Raw genomic sequence first — 23,474 nt, forward strand, 5'->3', positions numbered from 1 at the left:
ATAATGCCGTATGCAGCGCAAGAATTAGGTGCTGTGGAAGTAACAGCATCAGACAGGATATCATGGGAAAACAATATACTGTCCATGGGGTAGTGTTTGCTACTAGATTCTGTTACAATAAACAGCAGAGAGGAAGGCAGGTGGCTCACTCCACAGTCTGAAGATGAGTGACCAATATGGAAGCTTTTGGGAAAGGAGGGACTTGCAGAGCTTATAAGAACAGGAACTGATGAATTACAAATACACGGCAATTCTGTTTTCATGCAGATTGCCTACAGATGAAAAGAGTGAATATATTATTGTGTATGACAGCAGCAGAAATGTTTGTAAATAGACAGTTTCTCAGCCTAACCAGTGCACCTGGACCTGAAAGATAATTAATATGGTTTACATTCCAATACAATTAAAACTCCTGTGTAATGCCAGGGATTAGAGCACCGTAAGCCTGCCCTGGGAACCACTGCTCTCCTGTCTTCCCTTGATCCACCATAGATAGAGCCTCAGTGCTGCTGCCTACTGTATCCTGCTCACTCCATTTGCATATTGTCAGGCTTTGCATTCCAGTCAGCTTAAATTTGAAAAAAGAAAGGGAACCCATTTACCATGTCATTCCCGAGCATCCAGTAGCAGCAGCCCTAGAGGTATTGCAAAAAGGGGATTGCGCCGAGTAAAAGATAGGGGGCTCCAGACCTTTGATTTCTTTTGGTTTCACTTTTGGAGAATTGCATGAAGAGTGGCGACCCTATTGCCCTCTTTTAGAACTGGAAGACTGACATGATAAGCGGGCATCCCAAAGCCAACGTTGTGCTGTTCCTCTCCACTAGATCTAATTACATATGCATTTGTCTGTGGCAAGCTTGTATTCTTATTATACGGTCATGTTCGGTTATAAAAACGTAAAAAACAATTCTTTGGAATTGGAAGGCTCAGGAAAAAAAAAGTTAGATTCTTGTGCTCTAGGTCACACTGTTTTAAATCCAGCACAAGAGAGCCACGAGCAATGGTAACGACTACCTTCAAGTTATAAACACATCATTTCAATTCCCTTCCTTGTGAACAAAGCATACACATCACAACCACCACCAGTATAACTGGCACCTTTGGTGGCAGTCTGCCAAACAGAGGCAACAGATACAGATTGGATATGGACAGATCCCCTCTCTGCCCTAGAGTAGGATTGGGACACACTGGCAGATGGAGGCAACATGGAGAAACTTGTAGAAAAAGTACACTTCAGGTTCCAACACTGTAAAGCCAGGAACTGTCCCCACTAAATTAACTTATCAGCGTAACACACGCACAAATCTCTTTTCCTGATATCAGCTTTTTAAGAGCTAGTTAGAGAAGAGAATAAATAATTTTAAAATAAACACTGCATTAAACTCACATGTGGTTGCTTGCAATATTATGGGCGCATTTCTAAAGTGCTCATCATGGCACAACACCAACAGAGCCTGAATTCCCTTTTTTCTGTTTATAAACCTATGGAATGTCAATCATCATTTTTTAGCTCTGAGACCTAAACATACGCCTATTTCTGCTTAGAGGAAAACTAAAATGGAATGAGGTATTCTACCCACTACAAGTAAACAATAAAGATTAAGGGCAGCCTCGCTTTCTAAAGGGAAAATTGTGTCCCTACATTCTGCTACTATATTCTTAGTCAGGTGTACAGCTATCCAAATGCAGATCTGCACTAGCAATTAACTGCAGGAACACAAAGAATGCAGGGGCCATTTGTGCCAGCAAAATGGATTAAATCCTGGCTCATTAAAATAAATGGCAGATCTCCCATTGTCTTCAGTAGCATCAGGATTTCAAACTAGATGGGCAGATGTGCCACTGAAAATCTGACCTTAAATCACACAGGTAATAACAATTAACAGGAAGCTGCTGCTTTGATAGTGAAAGACAGGAAAAGCCACTCTTAATTTCCTTAGTCTCAACTATAACATGAGACAGGGAAATATCAGTAAAATAGCAGCTGTCATTGAGAGTTATTAGCACTATTCAGACTTGTAGAGATACTGAAAACTCAAAAAAGTTTGGAAACAAACATATTCTTTAGTAAAGATCCCCTTTATAACTAATTACTGCCATATTCTTTTAACCAGGCCAGAGGTAGTCCCAGGCTCAATAACTATGTATGTTCATGGAATGATCTGTTAGGATGCTTTGGCTATGGTCCCATTAGCTGCTTCCTTAATTAAAATGGGAATATATTAACGGCGCTGATAACACATGCTGAGATGTGTTACTTGCCTGAAAGATATATCATACTGCAGTAATGGGATCACATACCAGTCATGTGGGAAGTCACTCAGGGACTCCTGCTGCGATCTTGTCTTCACTGCACAACACCAGGTCACCCTATTTTACTGTACTAGGTAGCTTAGCCAGCTGGGAAAGGTTTATTTTTGCTCTGTTTTTAAACACACAAAAATGCCTTTACCCACTATATGCAAAACCAAACAGTCTAAAGAAAGAGGGAGACAGATGCACTTTGTAAGTTTTGCTGCAGGTCGTTGCATTTTGCTTGTGCTTTTGTTCAGACTTTTGAATTGAACTGTAGCATGTTTTTATTCAGCTGTTTGTAAGATGAACTGTTTTGTGACATTATTTCTGCAGTAAAGAAATAGCCCTGTATTCTTTGTGCATTGAGTCCTACACGAAAATTGCTTTTTAAGTAATAATAAAAAAAAAAAAACAGTGAAGAGAAAGTAATTGATCAACTTTAGGAACACTTCAGACACTCAAATGTATCCTGTAAATACCAGTTCTAGCATCTTATACACAGTGTTGGAAGAGAAAGGTTCCCTTATTGAGAAAGGCTTTAAGGCAGGTGGATTATAAAAGCCATCATATATCCCGAGCACTTAATTCAATCACTCAGATAACAAGAAGTCAGACTAGCATAGTATTTGTGCTTAAAGTGCTCTTTATCTGATGCAGCAAATATCAGGCCAACAACCTTCTGCTCTCTAAGTAGCACTTCACAGATGATTAGAGAGGGGGAAAAACAGTAGCACAAACTTTCAAGTCAGAGCTCCTTTGGAAATAGCACTGAATTCTAGGTGGTGCAGCATTATCACTTCCACAGAGCTTAAGTGAATCCATACCTTGTGGTCAAGATACCCTCGTGCCCATAAATTCTCACCATAATCAGAAGGGAAGGCTGATGTTAGTGCCCTGATGTGATCTCCTGCAGTTAGAAAGCAAGCTCAGGAATTAAAATTTAGAAACCCATTAAAGGAAGAGGTGGCAGTCAGATGAATGAACGGCGGATGTCAATTGGGCGGCCTCGGCTGGGTCTGGTGGGAAATCTGTCATTGGGACCAGCTCGCCCTGGCAGCGTTGGATTTGGCCCTGGCAGAGAACCAATCGGATCATAATGTGGTCTGAATGGAGGAAACTGGCCTGGTGCCTCCCCTGGGCCAGGAATGAGCGAGTTAATTGGGTCTCCAACATATGGAAGAGTTGGTCTCTCATCATATTCTCCACCAATGATCATTGGGGGGTAGATGGAGTTAGGAGAGAATGGGTTGGGAGGGAAGGGGTTTGGATAGAATGGGCTGGGATGAAATGGAATGGGATGAGGAGGTGGGGGCAGGAACATCATGTGTCTCCATCTCAGGTTTTCCTTCTTCTGCTTTAGTTTCTTCTTGTACAGCTGCAGAAAAGAAACAAAATGGAGTTTAAAATTCGAGTAGTGCTCATTGTTCTAGCTTCACCCACACTGGATTTCCTTCACATACTTGTTACAGGCGTAGAGGGCAAGGGAGGGCTCCCTCCATGTTCTATCAGTTATTTACAATATGCACATTAATGATGCAGCTATCCGTATTCAAATCACAGCAGGACTGTCCTGATTCAGCAGACTCAGACCATCCTTCTGAGCATCAGACTTTTCTGTGGAAAGGGCTCTGACTTGGTCGGTCTCTCTCTTTTTGGATTCCCATTGAATTAGAACCCAAACAATACTGATTTCTTGGATTTACTTTAAACCTCCATGGCCAAATTTATCCCTGGTTTAATTCCACTGAAATTGTCAAGGTTACACCAAGGACAAATTTGGCACTTCATTTTGTGTGGTTTATGGCTGCTTTGGAATCTAAATATTTGCCTAAAATCGTCAAAGAGACACCTTAGAAATGAAATACAATAGAGACAGGGCTAATTTCCCTTATCCCCACAAAGGGTTACATACAATTACATGAATCATATTTTAAGATCCTTGGGTGAAAAGTAAAGTTTGTGCCATTATACACATTTTAGACAGGAAAACTGAGATAGTGAGCAGTTAAGTTACTTGTCCAATGTGCCACAGCAAGTCAGTGACCCCTAGTCTCTTGCTCTAATCACTAGAAGTTACTACTTCTCTAGCTGAAGAGGTCATTTCAGAATTGACAGTAACGTCTTCAAACAGGCCCTGGTATCTGAGACTCAGTCACACTGTTCTAGAACACTGCTGAGATTCTCTCTTGCCAGTCTCAAGGTCTAAAACAGCAACCCTCCTTCCTGCCAAGGACTGCATAAAGCTCCCTGCAGAGATCCTCAAATCTATTCCAGGATGTGGCCAAGGAGGGCACTAGGAGTGATGCAATGCATTTTCTCCTGAGTGGGCTGAACATGATGTGCATATGAAGATCTCAGTTCCTTGCATTTTAGAACCTAATCTCTGCTTCCACTTAATCTCCAAGCCTGCCACTCATTCTTAAACAAGCCATGGAGATTTATCCCAAATAGAACATATACAATACCCACGTACCTCTTTCCAGTCTGTGTCACGAGGCCTAGAAGTTTGATCTGTGAAGGGGCAAAAATTAAATAAGCATTTAAAAAAAAAAATCACATTCATACCGAGATGCATAAGTAGATAGTTTTCGCGGGGTTTACAAATAAGGTGGGTAATCAGACCCTAAGCACCTTTGTATATATAAAGTCAGTATTCTTAAACTGAGACATCAGGACTCCTAGAAGATGTACGGCCAGGAGCCATTCAATCTATTCATTCTCTCTGCTTCACACCAAATTTCAAGCTCCTGTATCTATTCATCAACTACAGAAACCCTAGAAATATTGTCACTGTCAGTGTCTGTGTGTGACAGCACTTTACCTTTCAACCCATGACTGCTTAGTTTCCTAAAGAACTTCTCTTGAGGGATACTGGCAAAGATTTTTTCCTCTCCCCAAATTTGCAATAAAGAGCCTGAGTGTTTATAGAAACAGCTGAAAAGTAGGCGACTCAGCATCAGGTGATGGGCCAGCTCTCTGTGGACCGCTAGCAAGTGTTTGGTAGATTATCAGTTGCCCACAATCTAAGAATCACTGAAGGAAGCATCTGCCAGTATTATGCTTTCAACTAGCCAATATAATGATTAATTAATAAATTTACTCTCCATTTTTAGGAACAGATGTAGCTGAGGAAGCCTCTTGTCAAATTCATCTTATAATAATAATATATGGAGATATACCCATCTCCTAGAACTGGAAGGGACCCTGAAAGGTCATTGAGTCCAGCCCCCTGCCTTCACTAGCAGGACCAAGTACTGATTTTTGCTCCAGATCCCTAAGTGGCCCCCTCAAGGATTAAACTCACAACCCTGGGTTTAGCAGGCCAATGCTCAAACCACTGAAGGGACCTTAGGTGGCAGACCAATTAGGGAGAAAGGGTGCATGTGGGAATCACCTCGGAAGTCCCGCAGGTACATAAATCTCCATAAAAGCTGGTCATTGGAAGCTGTGTAGAGGTCCCGGCAGACAGCAGACAGAGAGAGGAGTGAGCGGATGTCCAGAAGTCGGAAAATCCGTAGCTTCAGTTCTAGAGGAAGGACTACCAAGCCAAACACATCTGGCAGATTCAGAGCTAGAATGGGAGGTGGGGAGAAAGCAGCATTATTTGCAATAATTGAGTGTCATTCCCATCATCAAGGGGTCATTACCTGGTTTGGAAACATTTTCCCTTAAGTAATTTCCCACGGAGCTTTCAGTTGCATTACTTAACTCTGGAAGTGCTATGATGAGACTTACTTTGACAGACTGGAGAGAGACACTTTCTGCACATATGTGAAGTAGACAAAATATGACTATTATAGTACTGGCTATGCTCCACACTATTGTCCCTCATAAACATAAGATGCCGTAAGGAACTACTCATGTTTCACAGACTACAAAACCGAGCAAGAGGTTGGAAAGCTAAAGGCAATATTTGTCTAATTCCAGGAATCCAAATAAACCACATTCAACAAAGAACCTCTAATCCCATGAAAACGCAACAAAATCCAAAAAATACTCCAAGAGAAATAATTTATCATTGAGTTTGTCTTCGGATTGTGAGGCTGAGATTTAGTCTGGCAATTCCTGTATAAACAAACTATGCTTTACTATTGCCACGCAAATCACCAAGCTGGGTTACTTCACACCATTCCTTCCAACATTCCTTCCAACATCTCAGTAACCAACTAGTAAGCATGTCATCCCACACAAGATGTAATACTGCACAGCTTTTCCCCAGCCTGACAAAGGAACAAATAGACAGCACAGAACTTCAGCCAAGGAATTCAGCACTTTAAGACTGGTTGCTACTTTGTCATCATCACCATGGGAAATAGTCTTTCCAGCTGTATCAGCAGTGGCATAAATCTTCAGCCCATTAAGTGAAACCCAAATGCTCTATTTAATTTGAATTACACAAGCAATTTCAGATTTTTAACAGTTTTATTAACATTTCTAAAATTAGAAGATGACTAATTTAATATCTTTAGAACTAGGAATATTTATTCTTACTCTGTATGTAGCCAGCACTTAGGTTATTCATAACTCTTTCTATGTAGGCCTTTGGATACATCCCAACTGATAACATACCAGTTCCTTTTACTGATGTTACCTTGTCGGGCAGCAGCCAGAAGAGGGTACACCAGCTGGTCTTTAAAGAGACGGGATAGTTTCTGAAGATCTTTGTATACCCCTCCAACATTTTCTTCTATCAAAATAAGAAGACAGAGTTTAACTTCAACAAGTTGTTATGCAACATACAAGGCGGAGAGGTTTATGGGTTACATTTTGTGTACAAACAGAACTCTACAGTTCATGAAAGTTTTCATTTTTCATATGAAAGAAACAACAAAGTAAAATACTTTATTTGGGATGGACCAGAATAAGAGAACAGGCACTGAAACCTGACCAAATCTATAGCAGGGTGAAAGAAACAAAGCTAAGAATCCTGGCTGATGTATTATTGTTTCCATTACAGTAGTGCGATGGAACCTCAATCAAGGATCAGATACCCTCTGTGTTAGGTAATGTTTTCACCCCTCAGCTCATAGAGAGCAAGTAGAATAGTTTGAGAAAAGGATGGAGTTTCAGCCTTCAGTTGGGAGTTCCTTGCATTTCTGAGATTGAATACAGACTCTTTTGTAACTACGTATTTTTCTCCTTTAAATTATCTCCAACAATCCAAAAATCAGACATTTAAATATATAATCAGTTTTAAAAACAAAAAACCACTCCGTAGTCCTATCAAGACTTAAAAGTTTCTTAGCAGATCACAATCCAGAGGACCAGGTCAGTAATTAAGAAGTGTTGCCACCACAGTAATAATGTAATGGACCAAGTCCATAGCATATATTCATAAGTAGCCAAGTGTTATCCTTTTGCATTTAGAGACATCAAGAGTTTTTCAAATGAAATTTGCTTACAGACTCTTAACACTTTTGCCAGATTTTAGCCACAGAGCAGGCATATATGCTTGAATTGTTAACCTGACTAATGAGGGGCTGACAGGAATGGTTGCCCATTCTCTCATTGCAGCAACAAAAGAAAAAGGTGCTGCTATGATCTTGGTTACACTTCACTGTTTAGCTATCCTTCTGTAGCCTTTTCAATAAAGTCCCAGGATCTGGGACTACCCAGGATGCAGTACAGGGGGGAGGGATAGCTCAGTGGTTTGAGCATTGGCCTGTTAAACCCAGGGTTGTGAGTTCAATCCTTGAGGGGGCCACTTAGAGGGATCTGGGGCAAAATCAGTACTTGGTCCTGCTAGCGAAGGCAGGGGGCTGGACTCGATGACCTTTCAGGGTCCCTTCCAGTTCTAGGAGATAGGCATATCTCCATATATTTACAGTAAAGTGCAGCTACTGGCAACAAAGCAGTCATGTGTACTTTAGAGTACAAAACAGAGTCAGACCTGTGCTAATGTAAAATCCAGATCTTTTGCATTGGATGTTTCCCTAATTTTGGCATCCTGGACTCATCTAAGTGGTCAGCACACACTTTCTAACAGGAACAACATTTACAATAATTGCAATACCATAAAGACAGAGCCTACGTTAGCCACACTGAACCCCCCCAATTCCCACAAAAAGAGAAAACAAAACCAATGAGTCCTGGATGGTTCACCATTGCTGCCTTAGAAACACCTATAAACATCCATATATTTAGTTAGAAGCCCCATGAAAAAGAAGAGGCCTCATGGCCTCTCAAGGTTCTTCACTTACCTTGCTAATCTAGGAAATTCAAGTAATCTTAACAGCAAAATTCTACTTAGTGGCCACCCTTCTGTATTCCTTTATCCTCACGGCTAGCTGCTTCATGAACTGGTGGTCACCCACCTTCTCTTATCACCACCTTTGGCATCTCAGGCCTCTCTGTCAAATGTTTGCTGTCTATGTTAGTCCCCTCCCTCACTTTTCAGGCTGGCTGTTCTCTAAAGAGCCGCATTCTAAATACCTGATTCCTGAAAGCAAGTGAAGGATGTTGGCAACAGCTGCAGTCTCTTCACACTTTTAATCTCGTTGTTGATTTTTAATGTTGCTGCAAATGCGAAAGAAAGAAACGAACATGTTGAGAGGCTACAGAGACCATCTCATTACTACCTTATCCTTGGAAATAGTTTAGTTTTCCTTTTCCCATTCTCCTTCCCGGAAAGGGGGGAGAGGAACTGGACGCATACAATTCTGATAAGCAGATAGCTAAACCCATTTTACCTCCCCAAAAAATAAATATATGCAAAATAGCATAGAGGAGAGAAAGATCAGTTACCTATAGCAGTTTATCAGTTGAAATAGTCATAACAAAGGTAAGAGGTGGCAGTGATACACCATGAACCATTATTTCTAACAAGGTCATTAAATCAACTGTAGCAAGGAGTCTTTGCTCCTGTTCACTAGATGAACACTGTACACAAGGTAGTCAGTGCACTGCCCCTCTGCATCACAAATTCAAGCGAGCAATTCCCCTGACTTGGCCAAAGGATTAGATTTAAATCCTGGACAGTGAGACATGCTTCATCACATATCCTGAGAGAGCCTAAGTGCTTATGCATGCTGTCTTGGATTTTTTTAAATGTATATGTACTTTCCATTGAAGTGCACATTTCTGTATCTGAGGTTAGAATCAAGCCCAGAAGTAACACTGCCTCTGCAAAATGTGGAAGTGTCCAAAATGATGAGAAAATTAGGACAAAAAATACTTCAAATAACCTGGAAATCATTTTAAGAGAAAGAAATGGCAGTAATTTTCTGGAATTAATAGTTCTGGTGAACTGAAAATGTGGAATGAAGCTTAGGGATGTTGCTAAAGTGACTGCTTGCTGAATCAGCAAAATAAATACGTCTGGAACTTGTCTGTGACCTTTACAAATAGCATGTGATACAAAAAAGACATATCAGTAATACTGCTAACCCCATTACATCTATTTTAACACCTTGTATCGTATGTCACAAGTTCCCATGAGTCGAAAGAAGGAACACACGGGTTTGCCAACATGCTAAACAAAAGTGAACACTTGAGCTGGCTCAGTATTTCTTAGTCTCTAAGGTGCCACAAGTACTCCTGTTCTTTTTGCGGATACAGACTAACACGGCTGCTACTCTGAAACTAGCCATGGGGTATTGCTCTGTATTGATAGGGGGAGACCTGGGATCGCCACCTAGGCAAGAAGGAGCCAAGCACATTCAGAACCAGGAGGGAGCACCTTTTGTTGCTCATTTGATTAAGCTAAAGATTCAAAGGAAGTCTAGTCCCATCTTCCCTTGCTGGAAAATGGTAGCTGTGATGTAGCACCACAAAGGGGGGGGGGGGGGAAGAGAGGGAAAAGGGTGACTCCAGAGGGGAAAAGGATGAAGTAGCTTCATATAACTATATGGGGTAAAAAAGAAAAAAAAAGTCAGATCCCAGAGACATTTCTAATGCCTGGCACAGTTACCATTAATGACAATAAGATCTCCCAAAGGCACACAGGTCAGAGCAGCAGAGCCATCTTCACAGAGGGGATGAGTGTACTGCAGTTTATAAACGCCTCCACTTCTCCATTTCTCAGGCATAGATACTGCCTTTGCTTCAGTCCCCTGACAGTAAATGAAAAGATAAATAACACTGCATTCCTGAGCAATCTGACCAAGGCTGAGAAGAACTAAATTAAAACATTAACAGCTACTCAAATCCCAACAAATGTGTGTGTGTGTGTGACAGAATAATTAATATGTCTGCTCTACAGAGACAGACTACTTAGTGGTGTAATGTGGCATAAAGGTTTTATCAGCATAAGCTTGGGATGGCCACATTAACATACTTCTAGCTTCACTGCTTGTGAATATACAAGTCTCTTAAACTCGTATCAATAAAACTTTTATACCACAATTCACCATATATTCAGTACATGCCACAGGCTGCAGAAAATTAATATTAAGAATGTTTTAAGAAAGGCTGTTGGGACAATTTTCACCTCTCTCCCAGTGAAGCCAGGTGCCTTTGTCTTCATGAATCCATGTTTATTATATATAGTCAAACCAGTGATGTGTACATATTTAACACACACACACAAACACACAGTTAAAAGAACATTAAGGTTACAAAGTCAAGCACTCAAAAGTTAGGGAATGCTAGAATTAAGAGGCCTGTGCAACCTTAATTGGGCCCCTCTGTGCATATGAATGATGATTCAATCTTTAATTGCATGATCATATACTATACTTTCAACAGGAGCCCTGCCTCATTCAGTGCACAGGATGGACAGTACTCACTGAACAAACAGCTAATCAATATTGTTTTTCCCTCACTGAACAATACATGGCCCCAAGCCTTATTTACTATACATTATTCAAACTCTGCTCTGATGACAGAATTATTAATTTCCTCATGGGCTTTTCTATATGGCTCTCATTACTATAGTATCTGTATGCTTCACTCCATTTGTTTCCTCACAATTTTGTGCTGCAGCCTCAATTGCTACTTCCAAGACTGCTGGCTGAGCTAAAGAGACATAGCTCACAGTGGCTATGACTAGTGCATGCTAAAACTAATAGCCCAGGGAGGGAGGGGAAATGCTCATCACATGCAGAGATATGAACTTCTTAGCCACAGTAACTATCATCTGAGGGGAACACCAATGAAACTGTCAAATTGTGGGGGGAGAGGATTGTAACAATCCATGGTTATAAATCCTGTTCCCGTATATATAAAAGGAACTCATTATTCCAAATTAGAAGGAAGGCAGGCAGGCAATATACAATGCTGATATGAAAGACATATTATTCCTTTGTGGATGCCAAGAGGGGCAAGGGAGGAGTACACAAAAATTATTGATAACTGAATACAGAATGATATAAATGCATACATTCTCCATTTCTAGGAACTGAATTTAAACATTATCTCCCCATAGCCGAAAATAAGTAGCTAACACCCTCCCCCTTTCCAGTCAAACAGGGAGTCCAAGGATTAAATAGACATGTAGACTGGACTACTGTCTCACTCTTAGAGATTGTATCACTCTTTCATCATTGAGGCATGTTGGCAAGATAAACTAGGGAAGCTGGTACTTCAGCTGCCCATGCTGCTGAGAGGGATGTATAGTAGATCTTTAAGCACAGACACATGAAGAACAATATTCCAGATATTCCTATTTTTCTCCTACTAAGTGGGAGGTTTCTCTTCCAGTTTTGCACTTACCTGTGGTACATAACCTGTCTCCATCATGAGAAGATGTACCAGAACTATCAAGGCATCGTTGGCACTGGTACATTCAGCAGAATGGTAGAGGGTCTCCAAGGAGTGTGGCACTTCCCCATCCACAGCTTCACTGCACAGCATTGGCTCAGAAGGATAAGAACCTGTACCCTCCTCCAGATCAACGGCATCTGGGACTAGCCCAGAAGCAAACTCTAAGCTGGATCCTGCCTTAAAGGGAAAGTAATAAAAACAAGGTGGGATTCAGAAACTTATACCTACATGAATTCATTTGATAATCCTGCTAGCCCTTCCATCTTCTTTCAGCTGTGAAGCTCTGATTTGGGGGTACATACTGGTCAGTCACTCAGAATTGCTGTGCAGAGCTCAGAAGGATACTACTTTTGAATGATAACTTTTCTCAAATATAAGAGGGGTTTTTTTGCACTACAACACAAAGCAACCTCGAAGAGACAGACTATCTTGGGGTTAGGGCAGTGGACTTGATTCAATTCTTGGCTCTCTCATAGACTTCATGTGTGATCTTCACCAAGTCACTTAATCTCTGTGCTCAGTTTCCCATCTGTAAAATGGGACTACTACTACTTTTGTCTGTTTTGTCTATTTGTAATACAGGCTCTTCAGAGCAGCGTCTTTCTATTATGTGTGATAAATGTTCTACCTACAATGGGCTTACATGCACTACTGTACTACAAATAAATAATGTATTAAAGCACCATGAAGATTCTTACAGCAGCTACAGGGGCACAACTCTACACAGTATGGCATCACCATTTGTCAAAATTCAAGGCAGCTGACCAAAAATGACAAGACTAAGACGGGTCCAGAATGCCCAAGATTCTTTGTAAATGAAATTATTCCCAGCCCCTTAGATCTAATTCTCAAAAGAGTGCCCCCCCCAAAAAAAAACACAAAGGTTGGTGGTCTCATCACACTTTCTCTTCTACTAAGATGGCCCTAAAGTCAGACATTCAGATTTTATAACATATAGTATGATTAAATGTCCCCTCAAAACTGCCTGAGATAAAATTCAAAAGAAGCAATTTAAACTGTTTTTCAAATTTTTATACTTCTTCAGTTTTGTGGCACATAAAGGAGTACATGGAAACTTGCTCTCCACCTTTTCCTAAATTTTGGGAGGAAAGCCTACTGGAAAGAAGGAAGAAATTTTATCTTAGACACATGAAATAAGTATAACTATATGATTTCCTCCCTCACCTCTTAATTTATATTAAGGTTTATGTTTCAAGTTTTTACATTGGTGGCCACAAAGACTGTAACAAGATGCTCTACATTTCTGTGTTTTAAAATATAGTTTTGTGTTTTGGAACCAATCCTAAAGTGACACATTTCTTAAAATGAAACTGTTCCTGCAGAATATTCCACTTCATGACAAACTCTTTAAACCATGGACACTATTTCAACTGATTACAAAATTGCTCTCTCCTCCAGTGGAATGGCTGAATGGCTTGGTTCGGGGCTTAGGGGAGAAAAAGGGAGAACACCCACATACTCTTGTGGCAAGTATCAGAAGTGTCTTTTTAAAAGGAGACTGTGGAGGTGGGAGAAGAACTCACTCCTAGCGCCCTTGAAAAGGGTGTGTTTCTGCAGAAATCTAATTAGCAAAATCTAGAGATATGTAAAGGACTCAAATGGAGTTTGAAACACCTTAGAACCACTTAACGTTTCTGACATGCATAAGGCTTAATAGCTTATAAACAGAGACAGTAATAGACAGATAAGTGATTGACCATACACCAGGCAAGCACCTAGAACTATAATACTTCAAGGATGCTCCCTATTATAAAGTCTAGCAACCAGCACTCAATGTGCTGTCTCCTCTTGTTTCCCGGTCTGTGTATCTCAGCCCTGGTCTACACTACGAGTTTAGGTCGACTTTAGCAGGGTTAAATCGAATTAAGCCTAGACACGTCCACACGACGAAGCCCTTTCTTTCGACTTAAAGGGCCCTTTAAACCGGTTTCTTTACTCCACCTCCGACGAGGGGATTAGCGCTAAAATCGGCCTTTGCGGGTCAGATTTGGGGTAGTGTGGACGGAATTTGACGTTATTGGCCTCCGGGAGCTATCCCACAGTGCTTCATTGTGACCGCTCTGGACAGCACTCTCAACTCAGATGCACTGACCAGATAGACAGGAAAAGCCCCGCGAACTTTTGAATTTCATTTCCTGTTTGCCCAGCGTGGAGAGCACAGGTGACCACGCAGAGCTCATCAGCACAGGTAACCATGATGGAGTCCCAGGATCGCAAAAGAACTCCAGCATGGACAGAATGAGAGGTACGGGGTCTGCTCACCATATGGGGAGACGAATCAGTGCTAGCTGAACACCGTAGCAGTAAACGAAATGGCAAAATATTAGAAAAGGTCTCAAAGGCCATGAAGGACAGAGGCCATAACAGGGACGCACAGCAGTGCCGTGTGAAAATTAAGGAGCTAAGGCAAGTATACCACAAAGCCAGAGAGGCAAACGGAAGGTCTGGGGCAGAGCTGCAAACATGCCGCTTCTACGTAGAGCTGCATTCCATTCTAGGGGGTGCAGCCACCACTACCCCAACCGTGTGCTTTGACTCCATCAATGGAGAAACACACAACAGGGAAGCAGGTTCGGGTACGCGGAAGAAGAAGATGATGATGATAAAGATGAAGACAATGAAGATAGGTCACAGCAAGGAAGCAAAGAAACTGGTTTCCCCAACAGCCAGGATATGTTTATCACCCTGGACCCGGAACCAGTAACCCCCGAACTCACTCAAGGCGTGCTCCCAGACCCTGAGGGCACACAAGGGACCTCTGGTGAGTGTACCTTTGTAAATATCACACATGGTTTAAAAGCAAGCGTGTTTAATGATTAATTTGCCCTGGCAATCGTGGCCAGTACAGCTACTGGAAAAGTCTGTTAACGTGTATGGGGATGGAGTGGAAATCCTCCAGGGACATCTCCAGAAAGCTCTCCTTCATGTACTTCCAAAGCCTTTGCAAAAGGTTTCTGGGGAGGGCTGCCTTATCCCGTCCGCCATGGTAGGACACTTTACCACACCAGGCCAGTAGCACGTAGTCTGGAATCATTGCATAACAAAGCATGGCAGCGTATGGTCCCGGTGTTTGCTGGCATGCAGACAACATCCATTCCTTATCTTTCTTTGTTATCCTCAGGAGAGTGATATCATTCACGGTCACCTGGTTGAAATGGGGTGATTTTATTAAGGGGACATTCAGAGGTGCCCGTTCCTGCTCGGCTGAACAGAAATGTTCCCCGCTGTTAGCCATGGGGGGAGGGGTGAAGGGATCATCCCAGAGAATTGGGTGTGTGTGTGGGGGGGGAGGTGGTAGTTGGGTTTCTGCTGCATGTTAACCCGGAAACCCCAGCCCCTCCTTTTACATTGCAAACCCATTTTAAATGCCCAACCCAACGGGTCCTTGGTATGGAAAATGAGGGCGCTACTGTTTGAAACATTCCCAAGTGTTATGAAGGTTAAAAAAGCCAAAAGACTGTGGCTTACCATGGCTGCCTGCAAGCCGAATTCCATTGCTTGGCACCACGTGAGTGATCTCTCACACCAAACCGTCAGGCCCTCAATATAAGAGGAAAAATGGGACCTTGTAACAAAAGCACATGTGCTGTGTAACATGAACAGCAAAATTTAACGTGAAAGAGTGTACCCATTGTTCTCTAAAATGTGTCTTTTTTAACCACCTCTCCCTTGTCCTCCACCAGCTGCAAATGTTTCTCCTTCACAGAGGCTAGCAAAGATCAGAAGGAGAAAATGGCGGATTAGGGATGATATGTTCACGGAGCTCCAGATGTCCTCCCATGCTGAAAGAGCACAGCAGAATGCGCGGAGGCAGTCAATGTCCGACTACAGAAAAGCACAATATGAACGAGAGGAGAGGTGGCGGGCTGAATCGCGGGATGAACAGAGCAAGTGGTGGGCTGAAGATGATAGGTGGCATCAGCTTGCAGACAGAAGGCAAGAGTCGATGCTCCGGCTGCTGGAGCATCAAACTGATATGCTCCAGCGTATGGTTGAGCTGCAGGAAAGGCAGCAGGAGCAGAGACCGCCAGTACAGCCCCTGTGTAACCAACAGCCCTCCTCCCCAAGTCCCAATGCCTCCTCACCCAGACGCCCAAAAACATGGTGGGGGGCCCTCCGGCCATCCAGTCACTCCACCCCGGATGATTGCCCGAGCATCAGAAGGCTGGCCTTCAATAAGTGTTAAAGTTTTAAACTGCAGTGTGTCCTTTTCCTTCCCTCCTCCCCCACCCCTCTCGGGCTACCTTGGCAATTATCCCCCTAATTGTGTGATGAATTAATAAAGAATGCTGAATGTGAAGTAACAATGACTTTATTGCCTCTGCAAGCGGTGCTCGAAGGGGGGAGGGGAGGGTGGTTGGTTTACAGGGAAGTAGAGTGAACCAGGTGTGGGGGGCAGAGGGTTCATCAAGGAGAAACAAACAGAAGTTTCACACCGTAGCCTGGCCAGTCACAAAACTTGTTTTCAAAGCTTCTCTGATGCGCACCGCGCCCTATTGTAGTCTTCTAACCGCCCTGGTGTCTGGCTGCGCGTAATCAGCGGCCAGGCGATTTGCCTCAACCTCCTACCCCGCCATAAATGTCTCCCCCTTACTCTCACAGATATTGTGGAGCGCACAGCAAGCAGCAATAACAATGGGGATATTCTTTTCGCTGAGGTCTGAGCAAGTCAGTAAGCTGCGCCAGCGCGCTTTGAAACGTCCAAATGCACATTCCACCACCATTCGGCACTTGCTCAGCCTGTAGTTGAACAGGTCCTGACTACTGTCCAGGCTGCCTGCGTACGGCTTCATGAGCCATGGCATTAAGGGGTAGGCTGGGTCCCCAAGGATCACGATAGGCATTTCAACATCCCCAACAGTTATTTTCTGGTCCGGGAAGAAAGTCCCTTCCTCCAGCTTTCGAAACAGACCAGAGTTCCTGAAGACGCGAGCATCATGTACCTTTCCCGGCCATCCCACGTTGATGTTGGTGAAACGTCCCTTGTGATCCACCAGGGCTTGAAGCAGCATTGAAAAGTACCCCTTGTGGTTTATGTACTCGGTGGCTTGGTGCTCCGGTGACAAGATAGAGATATGGGTTCCGTCTATCACCCCACCACAGTTTGGGAATCCCATTGCAGCAAAGCAATTCACTATGGCCTGCATGTTTCCCAGAGTCACTACCCTTGATATCACCAGGTCTTTGATTGCCCTGGCAACTTGGGACCACAGCAGCCCCCACAGTAGATATGCCCACTCCAAACTGATTCCCAACTGACCGGTAGCTGTCTGGCGTTGCAAGCTTCCACGGGGCTATCGCCACTCGCTTCTCAACTGTGAGGGCTGCTCTCATGCTGGTATTCTGGCGCTTCAGGGCAGGGGAAACCAAGTCAAAGTTCCATGGAAGTGCCCTTACGCATGCAAAAGTTTTGCAGCCACTGGGAATCGTCTCACACCTGCAACACAATGCGGTCCCACCAGTCTGTGCTTGTTTCCCGGGCCCAGAATCGGCGTTCCACGACTTGAACCTGCCCCAGTAACACCATGATTTGCACATTGCTGGGGCCCGTACCTTGTGTGAGGGCTGTGTCCATGTCAATCTCCTCATCACTCTCGTCGCCGCACTGCAGGACCAGCCGAGGAGGCGATTGGTTTTGCTTTGGCATGTCCTGGCTCTGCATATACTCCAGGACAATGCCCGTGGTGTTCATAGTGCTCATAATTGCCGCGGTGATCTGAGCGGGCTCCATGATCCCAGTGCTATGGCGTCTGGTCTGAAAAAAGGCGCGAAACTGACGGAGGGAGGGGCGACTGACGACATGGCGTACAGGTAAATGGAATTAAAATCAACAAAGGTGGCTGTGCATCAGGGAGAAACACAAACAACTGTCACACAGAATGCCCCCCCCCCAAAGATTGAACTCAAAACCCTGGGTTTAGCAGGCCGTTGATTTCACGGAGGGAGGGGGAAGCAAATAAATACATCTATTTTTTACATCTTAAGCTGGCAGCAGACGGTGCAGCATGACTGATAGCCCTTGGCATCTTCTGGATGCTTGGCAGAAGATACTGTACTACGACTGCTAGCCATCACCGTCTAGACGGTTCAATAGGACTGCCGGAAGCACTGAGTCTCCAGGAGACAAAGCATGTCTGCCCAGGTGCCTCTGATTGAACTGGAATACGACGATGACGGATATCAATCGTAATACACCATCTACTGCCAAAAGGCAAGGGGCTGCTGCTGTGTAGCAATGCAGCCACACGTCTGCCAGCACCCAGATAGCCGATGAAGGCTACCAGTCATACTGCACCGTCTACTGCCAAAAGGCAATTAGCTGCTGCTGTGTAACAATGCAGTACCACGTCTGCCGGCACCCAGATGACATATGGTGACGGTGAGCTGAGCTGAGCGGGCTCCATGCTTGCCGTGGTATGTTGTCTGCACAGGTAACCCAGGTAAAAAGGCGCGAATCGATTGTCTGCCATTGCTCTGATGGAGGGGGAGGGGCCTGACGGCATGTACCAAGAACCCCCCGCGACCCTGTTTTGCAGCATCAGGCATTGGGATCTCAACCCAGAATTCCAATGGGCGGCGGAGACTGTGGGATAGCTACCCACAGTGCAACGCTCCGGAAGTCGACGCTAGCCTCGGTACTGTGGACGCAGTCCGCCAGCTTCATGCACTTAGAGCATTTTATGTGGGGACACACACAATCGACTATATAAAACCGTTATCTATAAAACCGGCTTCTATAAATTCGACCTAATTTCATAGTGTAGACATACCCTTAGTCCTTAAGTACTTACCATATCATCACTCTTCTGAGCATCAGTCTGAGCTTTATGGTCTTCACATGGCCCATTCTGCCTTTCTTTTTCTGGACTGTTGGCCTGACTGTGGCTGGTGGTCAAGGTGGACAGTTTGTGATTATTCTGGAGTGGGGGAGGAGGAGGTGAAGATAAGGATGGGGGTAATATGGGTGCTGTATTGGTCTCGTCCAGTAACAAACATATCATATCTCCAGAAACTATCCCATATGAAGCCAAGGTCTCATGGTCTCCAGTGAGGGCATCTTTGTTGTTCAATGTTATTGCAAACTGGGTATCAGAACTGCGAAGAGATAGAAAAAACCACAAGGCTATGTCTGGTAGGATCAGTTTAAGTCATACATTCAGATTACACAAATGTATGGTATGATTATTAAATGGTTTTGTTAAACCTAAGTACCGGTCTGATTAGTCACATGCCCAAAGAAGCACTGGGAAAATAAACGATGGGCACAGTATAAAACCAAGATATAGGTTAAAGTGATTTTTTTAACCTCTCTCTCTTTGTTATGTTTGTTCTAACTAACTAAATCACAGAACCTAGAAATCTTGGATAGGTTTAAACCTCCATCTCTGAAAACCAGGTAACTGCCTCTGTCTGCAATGTACCTTATAAACACATTCTAGGAAGCAGCCAATTGCCCCCAAAACTAACACTAGCTTCAGCAGCTTTAGGTCAAAGATTTTAAATGAATCACTGGGGCAGAGTATATTTAAAATAGTTAATTCCTGAAAATATTTCTATGCAAATATCCTTTAGCTTGCTCAATGTGAAGGTCTTTGGGCAAGACCTTGCAAAATAAAGTCTTCCCAGAAACAAAGATTCCATGACATTTTAATAAGATTAATGGTTTGTCCTGATGTCTTAGGACAGGGGTTCTCAAACTGGGGGTCAGGACCCCTCAGGGGGTCTCAAGGATATTACATGGGGGGGTCACGAGCTGTCAGCCTCCACCCCAAACCCTGCTTTGCCTCCAGCATTTATAACAGTGTTAAATATCTTAAAAAGTGTTTTTTAATTTATATGAGGGGGTTGTACTCAGAGGCTTGCTTTGTGAAAGGGGTCACCAGTACAAAAGTTTGAGAACCACTGTCTTAGGACAAGTCCCCCCCCCCATATACATATGCTAGCACAAGCTGCTAGCACATGTATATACCGCTTGTGAAGCACTCTGGGATCCTTCAGAATGAATATGAAATATATACACACACAAAAACATGAATGCAGATATTTTGTTGCTGTTAGCCTGTTGAAGAAGCTCATTTTTTATTTTTAAAAATCATTTAATAGCTTTTAGTCTCCTGTAAACAAAATCACGAGCCTTTCACACACAAATCTTTTCATGATTGCTGACACACAGAGCCCCCTCTAGGAGAAGGCTATATAGCCATACTCTAGCAGCTTGTGTCACACAGAGGAAAAGTTCAATTTTGGTCCATAAATGCTATACAATCAGAACTGAGTTGAGCATTTCAGAGGGGTGTCTGAGAATAACTTTCACTTTTTGCAAACTCCCTACTGCCTCTTTCATTTCATTTCCATGTTGGTGCTGTGGGATAAATGAAACCGAAAGCTAGGAATCCGATGACTAAACACGGGGCATTTTATCCTCTTTTACTTCTGACACGTGATTTTTTTGGCGAACCGTTCGGAAGTGACAGCTCTGGATCACGTACAATCCTATTGCCCACAGCTCGGGCGCCGCAGCGGGGTAATCTCCCAGCCTGTGCCTCAGCCGAGGGAGGGCGGAACCCCCAGACAGGGCAGTAGCGGCCCGAGGCCCGGCCACAGCGTTGCCAACCCCAACTCATGAGCCAGGACCCACAAAACCATGCGAGGGTCCGACCCGTTCAGGCGGGGCCCGGCCGCTGCGCGGGCCTGTGCCCTTGGCAGGCGCTGCGCTGCGCCCGCTGCCGGGCTGTTCTCCGCGGCCAGGCGGGCTAGGAGCGCGACTGCACCGGCCCAGCGCCCCACGGGCTCTACGGGAACCAGGATTCTCGGGATAAAACCCCGAGGCCTGGAAACGTTGCAGCCGGGCCTGGGGCCCGCTGCGCTGACAGTCACCCTCGCCCCTTCCCCGCGGCCTCGGGGCGCTGCCCGCGGGGGGAGCGCCACACACCGGGCACCTCAGGAGAAGCCCCGCCCCCGGGGGCAGCAAGTTCCCCCGCAGGCGGCCCTGGGCAAGATGGCTGGGTCAGAGGCACAGGGCACGGCCACGGCCCCGCCCCCCCCGCACTGCATGGTACTGGCCGGGTGCTACCTGCCGGCCTCGGGATGGCCGCGTCCCCGCCTCCCCCTCTCCTTGCGCTACCTGTAGCCCCAAGTGGGCAGCAGGGCCTGGCACAGGTGCGCGCGCAGCTCCCCCAGCGTTGGCTCCGCCCCCTGCATCTCGAGCGGGGCCGTCCGCTTATGCATCCGGACCCGGAGCTTCATGGCGGCAGCGGCTCCTCGCTCCCCCGTCAGGCTCCGCTCGGTGTTGGCGACGGCGGTGGCGCGGGGGCTGCTGGGGATTGTTGTTGTTTTGGTTGGTGAAGCATCACCTCGCTCCATGGGAGCCCGGCCCCGCCCCTAGGTGTTCATGGGGGCGGCCCCCGCCCAGCTCTCCCCACCAACGGTAACGCTGAGGGGCGATGAGTCGGCGCTCACCGCAGCACTGCGCACTTCCGAGCATGCCCGCTGGGGGAAAGGCTCGAGTCCGCCCAGCTCGAGCGATGATTCGGTGCTCGCCCTGCTGCCCCGCACGCGTTCTGGATGCAAGCCTAGGGCGAGAGCGCGAGGCTACTGCCTGTGACGGTGGGAAGCCCTGGGAAACCACGTGGCCAGCCTGTGCTGCTGCTTAGGGGGCGATGGCCTCTGGCTGCTTTGGGGCATCAGCTGTCAGCTCCTCTCCCAGTGATGGCCACCCATCGCTCCTGACCCCGAGGGGATGCTGAGTGGGTGAGGAGGGCCCGGCCCCGCATCCATGACCTCATGCTGGGCCCTGCCAGACCTAGGGGCTGGGCATCCCCTCCCAGGCCTCATCCCTCTCTGCAGCGTTACCACCAGTATTGCTAAAGCTGAGTATTAATATGCCCGAGAGTGCCCCAACCTGCCAGCCCCTCCTTCCCCCCTCCCCCCCCAAAAAAGAATTGGCCGGAAGGCACTTGGCAACTTTTCTCCAGCCCAGGTTACAATCCAGTCATAAGCAGCATTAGCTGATAAAGAATAGCAAAATTGCTATGCAAAATTGACTAATTTAAAAAAATTCTAATTATAAAATTAGTGGATGAAACGGAAGTAGTGGGTAGAACATGTCTTGACCATATTCAGCAATGCGTCTGATAGTATCTCATGAAATCTTCCTCCAGAGTGTCAGGGCTTGCCACAGCAAAACACCAGTTGACTTCCTTGGGGAAAAGACTGGACTGAATATTAGCAGTGTCAGATCAATTGTAAACTCTGAAGTACCATCAAATGGAAGAGATTCTCAGCTTGGATAGTGGCTGAAGGGATTGCTCCAGAATTCTTGCCTATTCCTGTTGATTTTTATTATTATATTGCAAAGAAGCTGGCCTGTCCATAACATCCCTGAAAATTCATCCATCTGCATATCTTTTACCTGCCTTGTGTTTTTTCCCCACTCTACAGTTTCATGCATCTTTAAAGACTTTACCCCTTATAAGCGTATTCCTGCTCGGGACTTGAACTTGCTGCTAACAAAGTTTATGGAGCCATCCATTGAGCTTCCTGTGGATTGCTCTTTGGATTACCTGTCTCACACAACTTTCTTTATAGTTATCATTGCTGCCAGGAGCATCAGTGAGTTGCAAGCTCTGATGGTGGTGTTACCCTAAGAGCCAGGTGGTCTTACATGCCAACCCAAAATGTATTCCTCAAGTGTGATGGACTTTCATATTAACCCATCTATCTCCCTCCTGGTCTTCTTCCCAACCTTGCACTCAGACCTGGGGGGAGACCTGTCTCCACATCTTAGATATGAAGAATGTATTTGTTTTTATCTAGAAAGATATAAGCCCTCCCAAAAGTCCAGTAGGTTGTTTGTCGTGTATGGGGAGAAATGTAAAAGGTAGGGATTTCCACTCACAGATTAGCCAAGTAGATTGTTTTATGCATTTGATTGTGCTATTCTGTGTCTAGGATCCCCTACCAACAAGAATTGAGGCCTACACCACTAGTGCTATGGACGCGTCTGTGGCCTATCTTTAGGCTGGTACCCATTGGTGACATTTGCAGAGCAGAGACTTGAAGTTTAATTCCCACCTTCACTAAGCACTACCCTTTAGACTTAATCTCTGGTTCAAATGCTGAGGTTTGGGAATTTGATGCTTCAGCCTCTGTTCATCTCACAACTCCTCAGACCACCTTCCATCTTGGATGGTACTGCTTGCTAGGCACCCACTAATAGTGGTTTGGTGAGCTTATCATGACGGGTACCAATCCCTCAAATATGAATGCACAGAATCAACTCTTATACACCAGTTACCAGTAATAACCTTTCTCTCTTTTTCGCCAAAAAAATTCTCTTGCAGGAAGTTATCTGCAACCTGGGACTGTTGACAGCTGGAGCAGCATGTTTTCCCTAGGAGAATGGCCAGGCTGACTTTCTGTTTATTAAAAAACACAACTGTTGGGGTTACTATGCC

The 23,474-nt window shown here is 44.9% G+C and overlaps 1 protein-coding gene across 2 annotated transcripts; it reads right to left on the minus strand.

Annotated features, from left to right (window-relative positions):
- Window positions 1-2,920: 2,920 nt before the first annotated feature.
- Window positions 2,921-21,481, minus strand: FBXO7 (F-box protein 7). Of its 2 annotated transcripts, none has more exons than XM_034777983.1 (9): window positions 21,143-21,481; window positions 18,810-19,113; window positions 11,947-12,174; window positions 10,205-10,346; window positions 8,728-8,811; window positions 6,887-6,982; window positions 5,690-5,866; window positions 4,769-4,806; window positions 2,921-3,670 (listed from the first exon to the last, which is right to left on the minus strand). In XM_034777983.1, the coding sequence occupies exons 1-9, from the start codon at window positions 21,379-21,381 to the stop codon at window positions 3,266-3,268; spliced, it is 1,713 nt and encodes a 570-aa protein (XP_034633874.1). In that variant the 5' UTR covers window positions 21,382-21,481; the 3' UTR covers window positions 2,921-3,265. The 2 variants fall into 2 exon arrangements, with proteins under 2 accessions (XP_034633874.1, XP_034633884.1); XM_034777993.1 differs by having other exon boundaries at window positions 21,092-21,187.
- Between the last annotated feature and the right edge of the window lie 1,993 nt (window positions 21,482-23,474).

This window comes from Trachemys scripta, chromosome 1 (assembly GCF_013100865.1).
Source record: "Trachemys scripta elegans isolate TJP31775 chromosome 1, CAS_Tse_1.0, whole genome shotgun sequence".
NCBI lineage: Eukaryota > Metazoa > Chordata > Testudines > Emydidae > Trachemys > Trachemys scripta.

Bases quoted from the DNA above. Each gene is read 5' to 3' on its own strand.
- FBXO7 (XM_034777983.1), bottom strand. From the start codon at position 21,381: ATGGAGCGAGGTGATGCTTCACCAACCAAAACAACAACAATCCCCAGC. The intron at 12,175-18,809 runs GTAAGTACTTAA...TTTCCCTTTAAG, and splicing joins CTCAGAAGAGTGATGATATG to GCAGGATCCAGCTTAGAGTT. The intron at 4,807-5,689 runs GTGATTCCCACA...GCCCCTTCACAG, and splicing joins GTACCTGCGGGACTTCCGAG to ATCAAACTTCTAGGCCTCGT.